The sequence below is a fragment of the Sphaerodactylus townsendi genome, linkage group LG03 (genome assembly GCF_021028975.2).
Source record: "Sphaerodactylus townsendi isolate TG3544 linkage group LG03, MPM_Stown_v2.3, whole genome shotgun sequence".
Lineage (NCBI taxonomy): Eukaryota > Metazoa > Chordata > Lepidosauria > Squamata > Sphaerodactylidae > Sphaerodactylus > Sphaerodactylus townsendi.
In genome coordinates this window covers 152385098-152402692 of record NC_059427.1, presented here as the reverse complement: position 1 = coordinate 152402692, position 17595 = coordinate 152385098, and the positions used below count along the sequence as shown (strand labels likewise).

At 43.7% G+C, this 17595-nt stretch overlaps 1 protein-coding gene across 1 annotated transcript in view; it reads right to left on the bottom strand.

Annotated features, from left to right (window-relative positions):
• Window positions 1–17595, bottom strand: part of COL5A3 (collagen type V alpha 3 chain) — a 123834-nt gene that overhangs the window by 71695 nt on the left and 34544 nt on the right. The window contains 5 exon segments of the mRNA XM_048487504.1: window positions 2058–2102; window positions 2726–2779; window positions 7492–7536; window positions 12240–12293; window positions 14428–14470. Coding sequence (XP_048343461.1) covers window positions 2058–2102; window positions 2726–2779; window positions 7492–7536; window positions 12240–12293; window positions 14428–14470 — 241 coding nt within the window.

Sequence of the window (17595 nt, the reverse complement as noted above, 5' to 3'; positions counted from 1 at the left end):
GTGCATGTTTTAATGTTTTTGATTATTTGCTGTCTTGGGGATTTCCCAAGTTAGAGGAAAAGATGAAAATGTTTGGCTAAATGAACAAATAATTGCATAACAGAAGAACTACCCTAGATCCTGAAATGTTTCTAGCAAGGCTCTACTTAGCACGTCACCCATTTGTCAGGTGGCATCATGTGACAGAGCTTTTTCAATGATGGCACCAAGATTATGGTATTCCCTCCCTCAGGAGGCTCAATTAACTTACATCCGTGGCAATCTGCAGAAAGGCTGTTAAAGCTTAGTTCTTCTGCCTCACTGTTGCTTTACTGACTTCCAGGAACTCTAGGACTGGACCTGGGTTCTATTTCTATCAGTGGAAGGCAGCTGTCAGGATTTTTGTTGGTATTTGGCAAGTGCCAGTCACACAATCCAGTAATGAAGGAGTTAATTTAGTGCATGCTAATTAGTGAGTGAGGTTAGAAGTCACTGACCAGATAATTGATCCCTATTGGTCAAGCAGACCCGGCATGGGCTACATGCGGGTCTGCACATAGGCTATAGGCTTATATTCTTTGTTACTCTCTGCACAGGCTCACTAGTAGTCTGTTAGCCATGTAATAGTCAAGCTGAGAACTAGCTAATGAAGCTAGCAAGTTAGAAAGATATTTTCCTTTTTCTTTTGCCTCTAAGTTCCTCTACCCTATCTTGTAGCTAGTAAACATCATTTACAGTAAGCAACTGGCTCTGTCTCATTATTATGCAAACTCACAACAAACAGGAACTCAAGGACTGGACCTGAGTTCTATTTCTACCAGTGGAAGGTGGCTGTCAGGATTTTCTTACTGTCATGCTATAGACCGTTGACTCTCCTTCATGCTATTTCTGAGATCGCCGGGAGCCCCTTATTCTCTACAAGCAGTGTTTGGGAGGAAGGGGCATTTTGAATTGCAGTGGGGAGGGGGAGCAGGGCCCTACTACTCCACTGATGGGCATTTATTCCATCAGTAAAGATTTACTGCAGGATCCAAGCTCTTATTTTTATCTGCTGAACCTGCTTTACGTGTTTTTTTTGTCTTGTCTCCTTGATGACTGTTTTGTAAATTGCTGGGTCATGGTGGCTTTAACATTCACGCTACTGGAATTTTATTGTATTTGTGTTTTAACATCTTGCAAGCTGCCTCAGTGGGTTTGTTATGCTGAAAGATGGATGCTTTAAATTTAAGGCTCAAATAATAATATGAAGCAATATTTGAATTTTGGTTCATTCAGGGCTGGGCCTTAGAATTGACTTGTGGTGTGGTAATAACATCCGGATTGAGAGATTAGGCTTCCCAACAATTTCCTTTTTATCCATTAAAACAGATGACCCAGTAGGCACAACTTGTTTAAAATGATGGTTACTTTTTATTTATTTAGATAGTTACACCTGACTTTTCTCCTTACTGGGATCCCAAACTATCTTACAACATCTTTCTCCCCTCCTCCATTTTATCCTTAAAACAACAATCCCACAAGGGAAGTTAAGCTGAGATAAAGTGACCGGCCCAAGGTTACCCAGCAAGCTTCCACATCAGAGTGGGGGATTCAAAGTCTCCGGGACTGTAGTCCAACATTCTGACCCCTGCACTGGTGGTTGAGATATATGACAGGGTATCGGCAGGTACCACTTACAGGACAGTCTTAAGCACAGTTAAACCCTAAACTCAATGGATGTAATTGACTTAGAAAGAGTGCAGCATGGTGTGGTAGTCACTAACAATGCAATCCTACACTTAGGATTGCACTATTAGTGACTATCACACCATGTTGCAAGACAACTAGCACTAGCCATGGAAGGTCTCCAAGATTCCCTCCGCCCCTTCCCAAATGATTCTGGACCAAGTTTTATTCCCATTTCCCAGTATCCTAGATGTTCCCTCAGGGCCAGAGTAAGGGGGAACTGCACCTGGAGTATGCATGTGCCCCTGCCAGGCAGGCGCCCACCCTGGAACACCCCCGCATTGGCGTGCACCAGGTGCGTCACCCCCCTGTCCCCTTGGAGCTGCACCACTGCATTCCCTTCTCTGACTCACCTTGTCGCCTGGAAGCCCAACAGGACCTTGAGGACCAGGTAGACCCTATGGGAAAGAGATGGAGGAGTTGGAATCATGGAAAGGAGTCTTCATGCATTCTTCAGGCCAAAAAAAATGAGGTTACTCTGGAAGCACCCTCACTATTCATTTCAAGCATCTCTCCCTCTTCAGGATCAAGATGGATAGACACAACTGTTGGAAGCTTCAAACAGAAACCAGCTCTTCCCAGTACTGATTGGCTAGTTTTTGTGCAGTCATGAGGGACTCCCCCTCCTTCCATGAGTAACTGTGTACTTTGAAAATAAATTTAAAAGGTTAAAAAAACCCTTTAATACAATGTTGTATAAATGATGTGAATCTTCATATGGTAATTTCAACATTAAAGTGTGGACAGCCTATCTGAAACTGGGGGGAGGGCATAATCCAGCATTAAATTTAACAGCATAAATGCCTGTAATTTACAGGGATGTCAGGAAGAAGCAAGGCCCGTGTAATCACAACTTGGCATTCATTGTGAGCCCTGTTTTAGTAGCAGTCTGTCTTCGCCCTCTGATACCTAAGCCCTTATGTCCCTCTCCAACATCTTTTCTTTCACACACACACACACACACACACACATACACACCAACACACCAACACACACACACACACGAAAGGTAAGCACATACCTGAGATCCAGGATTTCCCTGTTGTCCTGGGGGACCAGGTTCACCTTGTATGCCCTGAGGACAGAAAATCCTGTGGTCATTTAAAGATACCTATATCAACTATATCAAAAGAAAGAAAGCAGGTACACTGGTGCCATGACATTGAAAAACTCCTGCAGGTGACATGTATCCTAGCAGCTAATGATGGAATGTTTAGTAAGGAAACTTTTGCAAGAAAATCTTTAACAAGCTGAATTCTACCCCCTACCCCCCAACAGAAGTTCTTAATGGACAGCTGTATTCTGCAGAGCTGTCCCATTTTATAAAACCCCTTGATTGAGGAGTTCAAAGAGAATTCTGAAAAAGGCAGGTGGAAAATTCTGACAGTTGAGAACTGACAGTTGACTGGGAGAGAAGTTAACAGTCAGCAGCTCTGGAAACTTTAAGCTGTCTGGTGGAGGAGTCTGGAGTGAAAAAGAACACAGTTTGGATGTTTGGATCAGGACAGGATCTATTACCAATTTATCAAGGGAAAATAATTCAAAGGTTTATAGAGTGACTCCTAAGAGTTTAATGGGAAATAGTTCTGTGGAAAAGAGTAAACCCAGGTCAGTATAAGAGAAACTTGGGATGTGAGTTCAGGTTTCTAACTCCTACAACTAAAGAACTACTCTGAAAAACAAAGAAGTTTAAGTTTCAGAAAGTGTAAAAGAAGCTTATGTTTAAGAAACAAACCAGCAACTGCTAACAGAAATTACTGACAGTAGAAAATAAAAGTTTAAACACTTGTACACAAACCACCTTGACAAATTTGAAAGAACAATATATCACTGGAACTTAACCATCTCAAACTTCTCAATTCTGTTATTCTGATATAATCTACATTTCTGTTATGAAGAATTACTAACCTGACTTTTTAAATCACACAAAAAGAAACAAGTAAATCAATTTGAAGTTGTATTGCAAAAAGCCTCTTGAGTGCCAAATATTTCTGACCATTTTATTATTCAAAACAAGTCTCGTCATACCATACATGGGTTGGGAAGGGCAGCTTAGTACCCTGTTTCCCCGAATATAAGACATCCCCTGAAAATAAGATGTACTAGAGATTTTGCTGAAGTGCGAAACATAAGTCATCCCCCGAAAGTAAGACATAGCAAAGTTTTTGTTTGGAAGAATGACTGACGAACACAGAAAAATAAGACATCCTGAAAATCAGACATAGCACATCTTTGGGACCAAAAATTAATATAAGACACTGTCTTATTTTCGGGGAAACACGGTAGTATTTTGTCTAGGATTTTTTAAAAGTGCACCCTAGCAATGAACCATTTATAAGAACCTGTACAAGAACATCCAATCATTCATTGATTTCAGCAAACTATGAGTATTTGTGATTGCTGACCAAAGAACACAATCAATCCTTATTTCTCATGCCCTAAAGAAACAATGTCTGTCCAATTCATTGTCAGTCTCTGACTCTAAAAAGTTCCAAGCCCTGAGGTCCAGCAAAATGCACATCCTTGGCCAATTGATTTAAGGGACTGAAAGACCCCTAAATCTGTAATGGACTCTGGATCTCCTCTTGAAAATAAGTGTTTGTAATTCATGTGTCATTTTAAGAAACCCAAACAGAAATTCAAATTCATTGTTTTGCAACTGTTTTCCTTGTCTCAAATTAGATATCATTATGTAATGTTTTAAAAAAAGTGTGTGAAGGCTTTGGATTACACTCCTAGGTAGCTTCAAAAGAGGCTTGGACAGATTTAGGGAGGATAAGTCAATGTATGGCTACCAATCTTGATCCTCCTTGATCTGAGATTGCAAATGCCTTAGCAGACCAGGTGCTCAGGAGGAGGAGGAGGAGCAGCAGCAGCAGCAGAAGGCCATTGCTTTCACATCCTGCATGTGAGCTCCCAAAGGCATCTGGTGGGCCACTGCGAGTAACAGAGTGCTGGACTAGATGGACTCTGGCCTGATCCAGCAAAGGCTCTTTCTTATGTTCTTCTGTAGCTGAAAGGCAGCCTTCAGGTTGCAAACTACTATGCACTCATTGTGATGGCAATCAATCAGCATTACATTTTTGTTAAGGAGATATATGAATTACAAAATAGGAACCTTAATGCAAATCAATATTTTTCCCTGGTCAATTTCATTTCTATCTTAATCTAATGAATTCCACACTCTAAATGCAAGAATCCCTTTCTACCCCAATGTGATATGCTAATAAATGGGAACAATCTATGAAAGTGGACAGAAGACTGCTTGCTCAAGTGGATCATCCTCTAAGTGGCTCCTTCCTTGAATAATATTTGGCTTTTAAAATGTCCCTCCCCTGTGCTGCCATTTCCCAAGTGCGGGGGCTTGAAAAGCATCAGCAGGGGATTGATTGGCCAGAGCCTGCATGTAGGGCTTTATTTGGCTTTACCAATAGTTTCAGGGTTAAAAAAATCAGGATGGGCGTTTTCGCACACACTTTTTATTCCAGAATAAAAGCGAACCGCATTGATTCCTTACCTTTTTAATGTAGTTTAAATGGCTGATGGCATTCACACATGGCCCAGTAGTCGCATCTTCCGTACAGCCGCCCAACTCCCGGGTTTGCATCCCCTCAGAATCTTGGCGCCAAATAGCCGAATCTGATTGGCTGGCGCAGTCCTGGGAGCAGTCAAGGGAATTAGGGCCTAAGTTACCCTGTGAGGAGGGTGGGGCTGAGAGAGCTCCGAGAAGCTGTGAGTAGCCCAAGGCCACCCAGCTGGCATGTGTGTGGGAAGTGCCCAGGCTAATCTGAATTCCCCAGATAAGCACTCCACAGCTCAAGCTGACAGTGCTGGAATGAAACCCTGTTTCTCCAGATTAGATACCGCGAGCTCTTAACCCCTCGCCACTGTGGCGGTGTTTTCTCAGTGGTTCTCTTCTCCCAGCTCGGGGAGAAGGCACAGAAGACTACCTTTGTTCCATTTCCCAGGAGGACTTTTTTAGGCACTGGATCCTTGAAGAGAGGGGCCGAAAACAGTGGAATGCCCTCTTCTCTACCCTACTTTAGCAGGATGAAGCGAGGAAAAAAACCCCTGCATCCCACCCCACACCCCAAAGGAGGTCTGCAGGCAAAATAAGGCACCCGTTGTGCATGACAGCACAAGAGAATATTCTCTGCTCCTCTCAAGATGCGGCGAGCCTCTTCCAGCCCTCCTTGAAAATCCATCCTTTAAAGCAACATCTCCTGAGCTCCGCCAAAGCAAGCAGGCTTCCGGCTTTCAGCCACCCTCCATTCAGTTCGGACAATGGGAGGGACAAAGAAAGCAGAAAGGGGTGGCGGTTTAAGCACCCTTCAAGAGGCCATCTGTGGAATTAGAGCTACAAGGTATTATTACCGCGACCCGGCGAGCGGGATGAAGTCGAGAATTGAGGCATAAAGGAACAAAGGAATGTCGCGTCTGCCCAGCCAGAATGCCAGTCGCACTCCCATTGGATGGATCAAATCTTTCGTCACATGGTGGGTGTAAACCCTTGCCCGCTTGATCACTTTGGCTCCACTTTGTTTTAGCTAGGCGCAAATTGTGGGGAAACTGCATTTGCCAAGAAAGTTGCACAAGTATCGGCGACGGAAAATCGCGAACAACCTGGAATGTGGCACAGAAAGAGAGTCGGAACACATTTACGGCTTAATTATTATTGCAAACAAATGTGTGAAACGGCAACCACCTCACATGCCAGATCTGCAACAAACAGTGTGTGCGAAAACGCCCGATGTGGGATGGTGTAGAATGGGTCTGAAACCTGTGGCTCTCCAGATGTTCATGGACTACAAATCCCATCAGCCCCTCCCAGCACGGCCAATTGGCCATGGATTGGAGTCTAGGACTTCTAGGTAAATAGCCACCTTGAGAAGTATATGTAAAAATTTTAATTAACTTATATATTATCCGACTTTTAATGTTTTCTGTTTTAACTTTTGTAAGCCCCCAAGGCCAGCTTTGGCCAGAATGTGAGGGGCAGAAAAACAAACAAGCAAACAAATAACCCAAACATGAAATTTACCAATATTTAATTATTTGATGCAATGTTCCTTTTATGGGGAAATATTACTAATATGCACACATTTTTTCTGCTAATGTCCACTTTTTGAAAGTTATTTTTATACCTTTCCCAACCTGTTTTTCATTTCTGCAAGAATTTAAGAAGCAAGTTGAAGGAAGTCTGGAGAGAAACATTTCTATAAAAAAACTATTTTTTAAAAGGGGATCATGTATATGTCTATGGATCTATATTTTATTTATGTTCCCACTCACACAATATGTGTGTGCAAGCTTCAATGTGTACATTCAACCTCCACCTCAGTATCAGTACAATCCATGTACACATCTAGCATTCTGATGTCATACTCACAACATTCTCCCCAATTCAACAAACTCAAAAATTCTGGAAGCCAAATTATTTTGTGAGTTCACTCAAAAGCTTAGTATTCATTTTTTATTTGTGTTTTGAATCTGTGGGGGAGGGATGGGAGCAGCACGGGGGGAGCCGCTGGGTGCTGCCTGGTCCCCGTGCCATGGAAGAAGCTGGGTGCAGGGACCTGGCCGACACCCAGTGTCCCCCCAGTTACAAAATGGCATGCGCCCGGGTAGCAGTACACCACTGATCTAGATGCTGTCCTACTGTAAGCACTTCTATCTTATCCATAGCCTTCCTTTAGTATGTATACTCCTCCGACACATGGTATGCACATACCCTACCTTTCCCTCTACCACACCTCATAGACAGTCCCATTGTCTGTTGTCTCTTACCAAATTGCCTTTGGGTCCAGGGGCCCCATCGATACCACTGGCACCCTGTGGAATGAAAAAATAAGCATCAAATAAAAGTCTCTGCACTGAACAAACTCAGGAAAGTGCTGTTTTCATCCACATGTCATCATACTCTGTTCATTCAGTTTCTGTGTCTCTTCCTGCACTCACCCAGGTTTTGTTGCAATCCTTCCTATACCTGGTTTGGTACTATCTTTTGGGAAAGATCACAGTCAATGCACCTTTGGATGCTGTTTTGATGGGAACATGTGCATTTCTGCAGTGCTCACCCATCTAGGGGACATTTCCTTGCCTCAGACCCCAACGCTGTCATTTCCCACCACAACAATAGAGGGTTTATTTTTTTAAAAAAAATCAGTAATTGTCAGATAGAGATCCAGAGTGGTGTAGCAGTTAAGAGTGGTGAATTCTAATCTGGAGAATAGGGGTTGATAGCCCACTCCCCCACATGAAGCCTGCTGGGTAATATTGGGCCAGTCACAGTTCTCTAAGAACTCTCTCAGTTCATGTAGGCAATGGCAAACCACCTCTGAATGTCTCTTGCCTTGAAAATCCTATGGGGTTGATGTATGTCAGCTCTGACTTGATACACAAAACTGTCAGATCATTCCAATGCATAAAATGCTAGTAATCACAGGTGTCAAACTCACGGCCCTCCAGATGTTATGGGAACTGCAGTCCATAACATCTGGAGGGCCGCGAGTTTGACAACTATAGTAGGTTTTAGCTTTCATTTTTTAAAAAACAATAACTCTAGTTCTTTGTATTGCTGAGATAACATCAAATGTGCAGCCTACACTTTGTCCCTTACTACAACAACAACAAAAAAGGGGTAGAGACTAACATTTTTAACAAAAACTGGGAACTATGAGATTGCAAATGGGACAGGAGGGAGAGCAACTATGAGACTGCAGCAATACCCTCGTATCTGAGAGACCCTCATATCTGAGAGACCGCATTACCCCATATGCCCCTACTTGGCCTCTGCGCTCAGCAGAGGCCCAGTGCTGATCAGTTCCTGGCCCCTCAATGGCTCGGCTGGCCTCCACCGCGGGCCAGGACAGCTACAGCCCGGCCCGGCCTGGTGGAACCTCTTCCTCCAACTGTCGGGCCCTCGCGGGGACCTGGTGAGAGTTCGCGGGGCCTGTAAAGACTGAGGATTGTTCGCCGGGCCTTTGGAGTATCCAGCCTGAGTGAGCGCCCCTCCCTCCTCCCCTTGCTTTCTGCACCCTGCATCTATGCACTTTACCATCTTTACTACCCTCTTAGAGAAGAGCCTGGCACCTCCCTCTTTCTTTTGTTGGGGTGATCTTAATGAATTGGATGATAGGATACTTGTCACTGTTATATTAACCACTGTTTTAAATAGATTTTAACGGATTTAGTATTATGGCCAATGCTGTACTGACTTTTAATTAACTGTGTATCTGTGGATGCTGTACACCGCCCAGAGCCCCTAGGGGATGGGGCAGTTTATAAATCGAAAGAATAAATAAAAATAAATAAAATAAATAAATACATCATTGAAATGGACTATAGTGATCTGTCAGTTAGCAATTTTTAAAAGCCTTCCCCAGCGTAGTGTAGAGGTTAAAAGCAGGTGGATTCTAATCTGGAGAACCGGGTTTGATTCCCCTCTCCTCTGCCACTCAAGTGAACCAGATGCGTTTCTGCGCTCTAGGCCGATTCCCCACGATCAGTGTCGTGACACTCCTTGAAATATCACGGATTCTGGACGAACTCCCCACTGGCTGAGTGATTAACAAGTCTTCATCCTGGTTCTGCCACTCATTCTCCCCCTTATCCCATGTCTTTGCGGTACCTGGTTGCAAGTACAACTTTTTCCAAAATCACGTCTCCAAACCTGTTTGGTGGGGAGGATCGGGAAACTAATCTGGTTTCCAAATTCCCGCCATTGAGCATGACGCAAATGTCTTCTAGCCAATCAGCGTGGGTGCGGTGGGTTGTGCGCAATGCGCACGGAGTCTCTTCTTGGTTTTGATTTCGCAAGGGAGACTTAGACGTTTAAACGCTTACACATTCACCTTTGTGAACATTTAAACATTCATCCTTGCAACCGAGTGAACTTCAGAGCTCAGCTTTTTGCAGGGAAAAAGAAGGTCCCGCCCCCAAAACAGCATACCAGCCGATCAGGAGAGACCCGTCAAGGCGATCACACGGTAGTGGGGATTGTTACATTTCCTGAATGCAAGATAGGCCTAGATATCTTCAGTGGAAATATGCTGCGGTGATTATGAAAAGGTGCAGTTATTTTTCAAACTTGGTTTGATCTAGATAGAATTTCCCCGTGGGGATTCGACCTTACATTCCTGCTGGGTGACCTTGGGCTAGTCACAGTTCTTTGGAATTCTCTCAGCCCCACCTACCTCATAAGGTGTCTTTTGTGGAAGAAAGGAAAGGAACTTGTAGACCACCTTGAGTCTCCTTACAGGCGAGAAAGGTGGGGTACAAATCCCTCCTCCCCCCCATGCTTTTTTGGGGGGGAGGATGAGTCAGTGGGAGGAACAGAGGCAAGGGAAGTGTGTCATTCAGATGATCCATTGTCTATGAGAAAAGACATTTGCAGCAATAACAGCTACATAGAGAATTGCTGCAATATGGAAACAGTCTTAATTTAGAAGGACAATCTCTCCTCGAAGAACTAATGTGATACAGTGATTAACAGTCTAATCTGGAGAATTGGGTTCAATTCTCCACTCCTCCACATTACACCTACTGGGTGATCATAGGCAAGTCATGGTTTTCTCAGAACTCTCTCAGCCCACATGGAGGCAGGCAATGGCAAACTAGAACCAAACATCTTTTGCTTTGAAAGCCCTATGGGATCACCACAAGTCAGCTATGACTTGAGGGCACACACAAACAACTCTGCTGGTATGAATCCATAGCTACCTCCCACAGTATTACAGTTCACTGTCAATTGCCACCTCTCTTAAATTTATCAGATCAGCTGCAGATTCAATGCTTCTGGAAGATCTCCCGGTAAGGCCCTTTCCACATCGGCCAATTACCCCCGGGTTAACAACGGAATAAAACCAATATGGGGGGGGGGGGACTTCACATGGATCCCACTCTTAATGTGAGTCTGCTCCACATTTTCCCTCCCAACCTGGGTTTTTCAAGAATCACACTATCTCTGATTCTTTAGTTGTGGCCCCAAGTGAACAGTTGCCCCAGGAAGCGATTGCTTCCCAGTTTTTAAAGATCCTCCCTACGCAGTTATGCAGCATGGGAAGTGAGGTTTTTTTTTTTAAAAAAAAAAAAGATGCACCTCTGTGCAAAGGCATGCCGGCAGTCTGCATTGCTTCTGCAGGCTCCAATCACTGCCTGCATGGAGGCACGCGAACAGGACAAGAGGGAGATCGGGTTCCTTTATCCGGCTTGCAACCCACTCTCCTGGTGTTGTGTGGAAAGGGCCTAAGACTTATCAGAGCTTCTTCACAGGCCCAGTTTTAGAAGTATGTAAAAGCTTCTTTATTTAAAAGAACCTTTAATCTGCCGCTGGCAATGTTTTGAAGGCTTGTGTATTGGTTGGGTTCTCTTTTGATGGCCTGAATTTTGATGGTTACAAGTTGTTTTGTTACACTATTTGTTTAGCAGCATTTTCTAAATGGCTATATTTTTTTGCCGTCAATCCACAGCTCACTTATGGTGACCCCTGGTGGGGTTTTCATGGCAAGAAATGTTCAGAAATGGTTTACTGTTGCCTGCCTCCTCCTCCTCATGACCCTGGTATTCCTTGTAGGTCTCCCATTCAAACTCTTCCTGGGGTTGAGGGTGAGAGGGTGTGACTGGCTCCAGGTCACCCAGCAAGTTCTGTGGTACAGCGGGGATTCAATACTGGGTTTCCCAGATCCCAGTTCAACACCTTAACCACCACCACACTGGTTCAACTTTTTCCCTTCACTCTATGATTATTGCATAGATAGAAACAGTTTCAACACCTTAACCACTTCACTGGGTTTCAACACTTTAACCACTTCACAATACTGGTTCAACTTTTTTCCTTAACTCTATGATTATTCCATAGACAGAAACAGTTTGATAAACAAGTAAATAATCATGGTTGGTGAAAGATAACAAGCCATGGAGAAAAAGAGGAGCTCATGCATGAGAGAAGTGAGCAGGGTGTGTTCAAATTTGTGGCCTGCTCCCACTCTCCTTATAGTGGAAAGAGGGATGAAGGGTGTGACACCGTTTCAAAGCTGTAAATATAGTTTGTCTTGAAAAGCAAGAATTTTCAAAAACTTTCCCATCAAAAGTACTAAAAACACCCCATATTCAAATTGCATGTCCAGACAGAAAGTTGAGATTGTTTAAATTTGCCCTTTGAATCCTTCATATCTGGGCAGAGGAACAGCTCCGTAGAGGAGCACCTACTTTGCATGCAGAAGGCACTGGGTTCAATTCCCAGAATATCAATTTAAAGGTTAGGCTGGACATCCACCTGAGTCCCTTGAGATGTGCTGCTAGTCAATCAGTATATTTGATATATCAATTCTCTGGATTTTTCGGTGTTGCATCAGTTCTGGTCCCTGACTGCTTTGATTTATCTCCTGATTTCTGCAGCTTCATATACTCGTGTGTTCATTGATTAAATAATTACAGAGGTAGCTCAGGCCATCCCGAATCAATCCCTGCCCACCCACCATCTTTATTTCTGTTATTTTCAAGCACAAGAAAAGAAGAGGAAAACAAATTCATACCGGCGGGCCGGGGGGACCAGGGGGGCCTCGCAAACCAGGCAAACCACGCAGCCCCTAGGAAGAAAGATGGACGAGTGAGTAGCATCATGATAGTTCTGCCAATTCTCACCCACATGATCAAAAAACCTCAAAAAAGTGTTCTCTAATTACTGCTTTATCCTTTACTTCCACAAACCCCAAACCATCCTATTTTCATTCTAGGATATCAGTATTATTAGAATATTTTGCCCCGTATAAAATGTGGGGTGGAGGCAAGCTACGCTGCAGAATAATAGTCATTTGTGCATTTTCAAATTGTTACAAAAAATGCTTTTAGAACAACAATCCAACACAATCATTTGCACAGTACAGAGGTATACCATCTCTCCTGAACTGTGCAAATATAGTATTGTGTCACTGTATCACAAAAATGCCATCAGCTCACAGATGACTTGTGCCAACCCAGTAAGATTTTCAAAGCAAGAGACAAACAGTGGTTTGCCATTGCTTGACCCCACATCATGACCCTACTATTCCTTGGTGGTCTCCCATACAAGTACTTACCAGGGTCAAACATTCTTAGCTTCCAAGATCTGAGGAGATCAGACTAACCTAGGCCATCCAGGTCAGGGCTTTGTGCAAATGAGACACATAGTCCTACAGCAGAGGTCCAAGCTGAAAGGGCAGGTGTAGGCCTTAGGTTAAAGATATGTCATCCCATTCAGATGGGCACTCTGATGTCACAGCAGGGCTAGTTCCAGATTTTTGAGAGCCCTGAGCAGGGGGCCCATCTGATCATAACAGCAGCAATGAGAAAGTGTACATATGTTTGTATCTGCTTGATTTGCATCTGGAATGCAACATTTTGCCCTTTGCCCTGAGATAGTTTCCTAATCAAAATGCCCCTCCTCTCAGGCCCCTTCCACACATGCAGAATAATGCACTTTCAATGCACTTTGCAGCTGGAGTTTACTGTGCGGAATAGCAAAATCCACTTGCAAACAATTGTGAAAGTGGATTGAAAGTGCATTATTCTGCATGTGCGGAAGGGGCCTCAGTGCTGCTGTGTCTCCCAGTAGGAAAAATGTACAAGCACATGGTTTTCTTTATTTGGCTAAAAGCAACTCAAGGCAAGGGGGGCATTTTTATCGTAGAGGAAAAAGGTCAAGCATCTCCCTCCTTTTCCTTTCCCAGCCTGATGGTCCAACCCAAAATGTCCCCTCCTTGCAATCTCCTTTAATGGAAATATTGAAAAATGTGAGATCTGAGCACAGAGATTCTCCACTTTATCTAGTTGAGTACTGAAAGAGGCAGAGGAACAAAGATAGAGATAGATTAGTTGGACTCTTGATTTGCTTCAGTATTGCAATTTCATACAGCATTTTATATGGGATTCAGTGCAGTGTTTCCAAAGATGAAAGTTTCACACCTGCGGGGAATAATTTTGGCAACTTCCCCTTCATGGTAACCTGAAAAGCCCACTGCATTCCTCCTCCTGGAGGAGAGGGGAATCTCCGAAAATATGAAAAGGCAGGGGGGGGGGGGCTCAGGCTGCCACAGGAAGTGGGAGCCACAGAAGTCCTTCCTCCTGTGGAAACATTATTCTGAATCCAACCCATTGTGCACAGGTGAATAAACAGATAGATAGTATCTTATATACTCAAACCTAAAACAGAAATCCGCAGGTGTCGTTTTATCAAGATCTGACAACTTCCCCCGCAAAATAATAGATATTTTAAAAAGTCAGCAAACAGCATATTTGAAACATTAGTATTTTCTAACTTTTCCCTCCCTTCCTTTAATATTTGAGATCTTTTCTCCCACCCCCGCCCCCCAGTTGCGTTTAGATGTAAGAAACAAAAATCTTCAGCAGATTATTATTTTCACGATAACAGCACACAAAGGCTTTTATGAACATACCATGCCAACAATAGAAGCCACAGATAGCTCAGACAGCACCACCAGAAAAGATCATTTATACATACACATCTTCTAGTTCTGTTATTTCTTTCATTTATGAAGAAATTGGGATGCCAGTTCTTAGGTGATTTATGCTTTCTGCTTGTTTGCACTTCCAAGCACAACATGTAAACATGGGCCTCCTAAGATTCCTTATTTCCAGACTCTCTGCTTCATTCTCACCTCGCAAATGTTCATACTATGCCCCTGCCATCCCAAGCTAGCCTAAATTTGGAATGCAGATGCTCACAGATTCCCGGGACTGTCCTCCGGCCTGATATACCATCTGAGCCCTGCAAACAGAGAAAGGCACAGTAGAACTCTCCCTGGCACTTGGCAACATCTTCCAACATGCACCTAGATTCAAAATACTCCTGAAATTGGGGTTACTCAATTTATAATTGGGCTTCAAACAAAATCACTGGAGACAACATCTCATCAATTCCTGTGGTGTATGAAAGAAGGGGAATACTCTTCCTTCGTAGTTTCATAATAAAAATCTCATCCATTCAGGGTGCTTTAAGCCATAAGTGAAGAAAAACACTATGGAGACCCATTTTTCTCTGTGAGGTTGCAGAAGCCTGGATGGGGCCTTTTCAATCAGGAAAAAAAGCACAGGGGACAGGGTAACCTTCCTTTCTTTGTATGAGCCAGCGTGGTGTAGTATTTAAGAGAAGGTGAATTCTAATCTGGAGAACTGGGTTTGATTCCCCATCCCTCCACCTGAGTGGTGGAGGCTTATCTGAAATGAACCAGCTGTGTTTCCACCTCTACATTCCTGCTGGGTGACCTTGGGCCAATCACAGTTCTTTGGAACTCTCTCAGCTCCACCTACCTCACCTGGTGTCTGTTGTGGGAGAGGAAAGGGAAAAGGAGCTTGTAAGCCATCTTAGTCTTACAGGAGAGAAAAGAGGAGATATAAATGCAAACTCCTCTTCTTCTACATCATATATCAGTGGTTCTCAACCTTCCTAATGCCATGACCCTTTAATACAGTTCCTCATGTTGTGGTGACCCCCCAACCATAAAATTATTTGTGTCACCGGTTCCTAAGATCATTGCAAATATGTGTTTTCAATGGTCTTAGGTGACCTCTTAATGAAAGGGTCATTCGATCCCCAAAGGGGTGGAAACCCACAGGTTGAAACCGCTGTTCTGTATCATTCCGCAGCTTCTGGCTGGCTGTGTTTTTAAAAGCAAATATAGTTTGGTCTTTACTGAGAAAACTCCTGCAGAACCACATGGTATCTACAACCATTCAAGGCACTGGTTGTGTAACCTTTACCCAAGTGGTAAAGACCGCCATTCACTACCACTCCACTGAAAATTTCCCCCAACTTCTGAGTGGTTTAACACTGCCTGAATGTCTTTTCTAGAAGCTATGGGTCAGTGACTGTCAGCCTTTCCAGACCAGAGACCCTACCCATCACCAAGCATGTGACAAACAAAAAATGTCCAAGTCATTTGACAGGAAAAGGAGTACAGAATCTGGCTTCAAAGCTAGAACCATGGATAGCAGCCCAAGAGAGCCCCTGAACAGAAATTACAAGGCAGATGCAAGGAAGTGAACCACAGAGAGGAACAAGGTCATTGTTAGAATAAGAGCAGTGGAGGTTAGAATAAGAGCAGTGTGTAATCTTGCTTTCTGTTCCTTGCAGCAACACTGCAAACAGAAACAGAAGGCAGCACACTCTTGCTCTGCAGTATGCACACTCTGTCCCAAATAGCAGTAAAAACACAAAAAACAAATAGCTGCTCTGTAGAACCCAACAGACTTAGAACCCAACAGGCAAGGATATGCAACCCACCTAAGCATACTGATCTATTGGGTTGAGGACAACTGCTATGGATAATAGTCAAATAAGCTATATATAAAGAGGAATAGTTTGTGTTTTGTTTTTAAGCCCTCTTCATAGGTACACCATAGTATTCCTCTCTCCAATTTCAACCACTGAGGATCCTTTCTGCACTGGACCATCTGTAAAGGATCAGCCATCTACCATGGGATCCTTGAGGATTACGGAGGATTCTGGGCCATGCTCTGAGGCACACAGAACCAAAAGAGATGTAATGAAAATAATTTGTTGGTCTATGGATGATTCCGCACAGGCTAAATATAACGGGTTTGGGGTGTGTGTGTGAAAAAAGCCACCTAACACTGCTAACCCATTATATTTGGCTGAACCTGGTTAAATGAAAGTCGCTAAATTGGCAATTTTCCCCCTTCAACCCAGGTTTCAGTCACTTCCTCCTTGCCCACGCAAACTATGACAAGCAGGAAGGGTTCTATTCCACCCCACCTTTCAGCCACCATAATGGGGGGATTCGCCCAGGAAGTGGCTACCATTGGATATGGCTATCAGGGTTTCTTGGGTGGTGGGGATTCTACTCGGGTGGTAAGGGATTCTCAGAACACAGTTCACAGGGAAACACGTGTTTCCTGTGTGAACCTGCTGCCTCTGATGCTGGGATCCTGGCGATCCCAAATGGCTAACAACCACTGTACACACCCGTGGCACAGGCATCACAGTTCATGTAACCTGCTTGAGCTGCCTGGGCAGAAGTCTATGAACAGTATCTCATACTGAAATACTTAAAGCCAGACCACCTCGACGTTTGTAATAGGGCAATGTACTCTGTAGATTAGGTTTCTATCAATTGCAACAAGAATGTGAACAGAATCTACTTGAATAAATTGAATTTTGACTTCTTGCAATTTATTTCTTGGGAGGACTCTTGACAGAGAGAAATTTTTCTCTCTTTCTCACAATACTAGAACCAGGGGGCATTCATTGAAAATGCTGGGGGGAAGAATTAGGACTAATAAAAGGAAACACTTCTTCACGCAACGTATGATTGGTGTTTGGAATATGCTGCCACAGGAGGTGGTGATGGCCACTAACCTGGATAGCTTTAAAAAGGGTTTGGACAGATTTATGGAGGAGAAGTCAATCTATGGCTACCAATCTTGATCCTCCTTGATCTCAGATTGCAAATGCCTTAGCAGACCAGGTTCTCAGGAGCAGCAGCAGCAGAAGGCCATTGCTTCCACATCCTGCATGTGAGCTCCCAAAGGCACCTGGTGGGCCACTGCGAGTAGCAGAATGCTGGACTAGAATGGACTCTGGTCTGATCCAGCAGGCTAGTTCTTATGTTCTTATGTTCTTATGATTGATTCACTGCACTGCACTGCACTCAATATCACACTTCTGTGACGCACTGCACTCAATATCACACTTCTGTGACACAGAGACGCAACTCTGCTATATTAACCACATGCACCCAACAGGATCCAATCCACAAACTGCCATGAGTGGAAAACAGTCATGTGAAAGAAAAGAGGGAATCAAACCGTCCATACCTAGCTTGGTTTTGCTAAGTGAAATGAGGCCACCTGGGTTACTAATAGTGGTGTTGT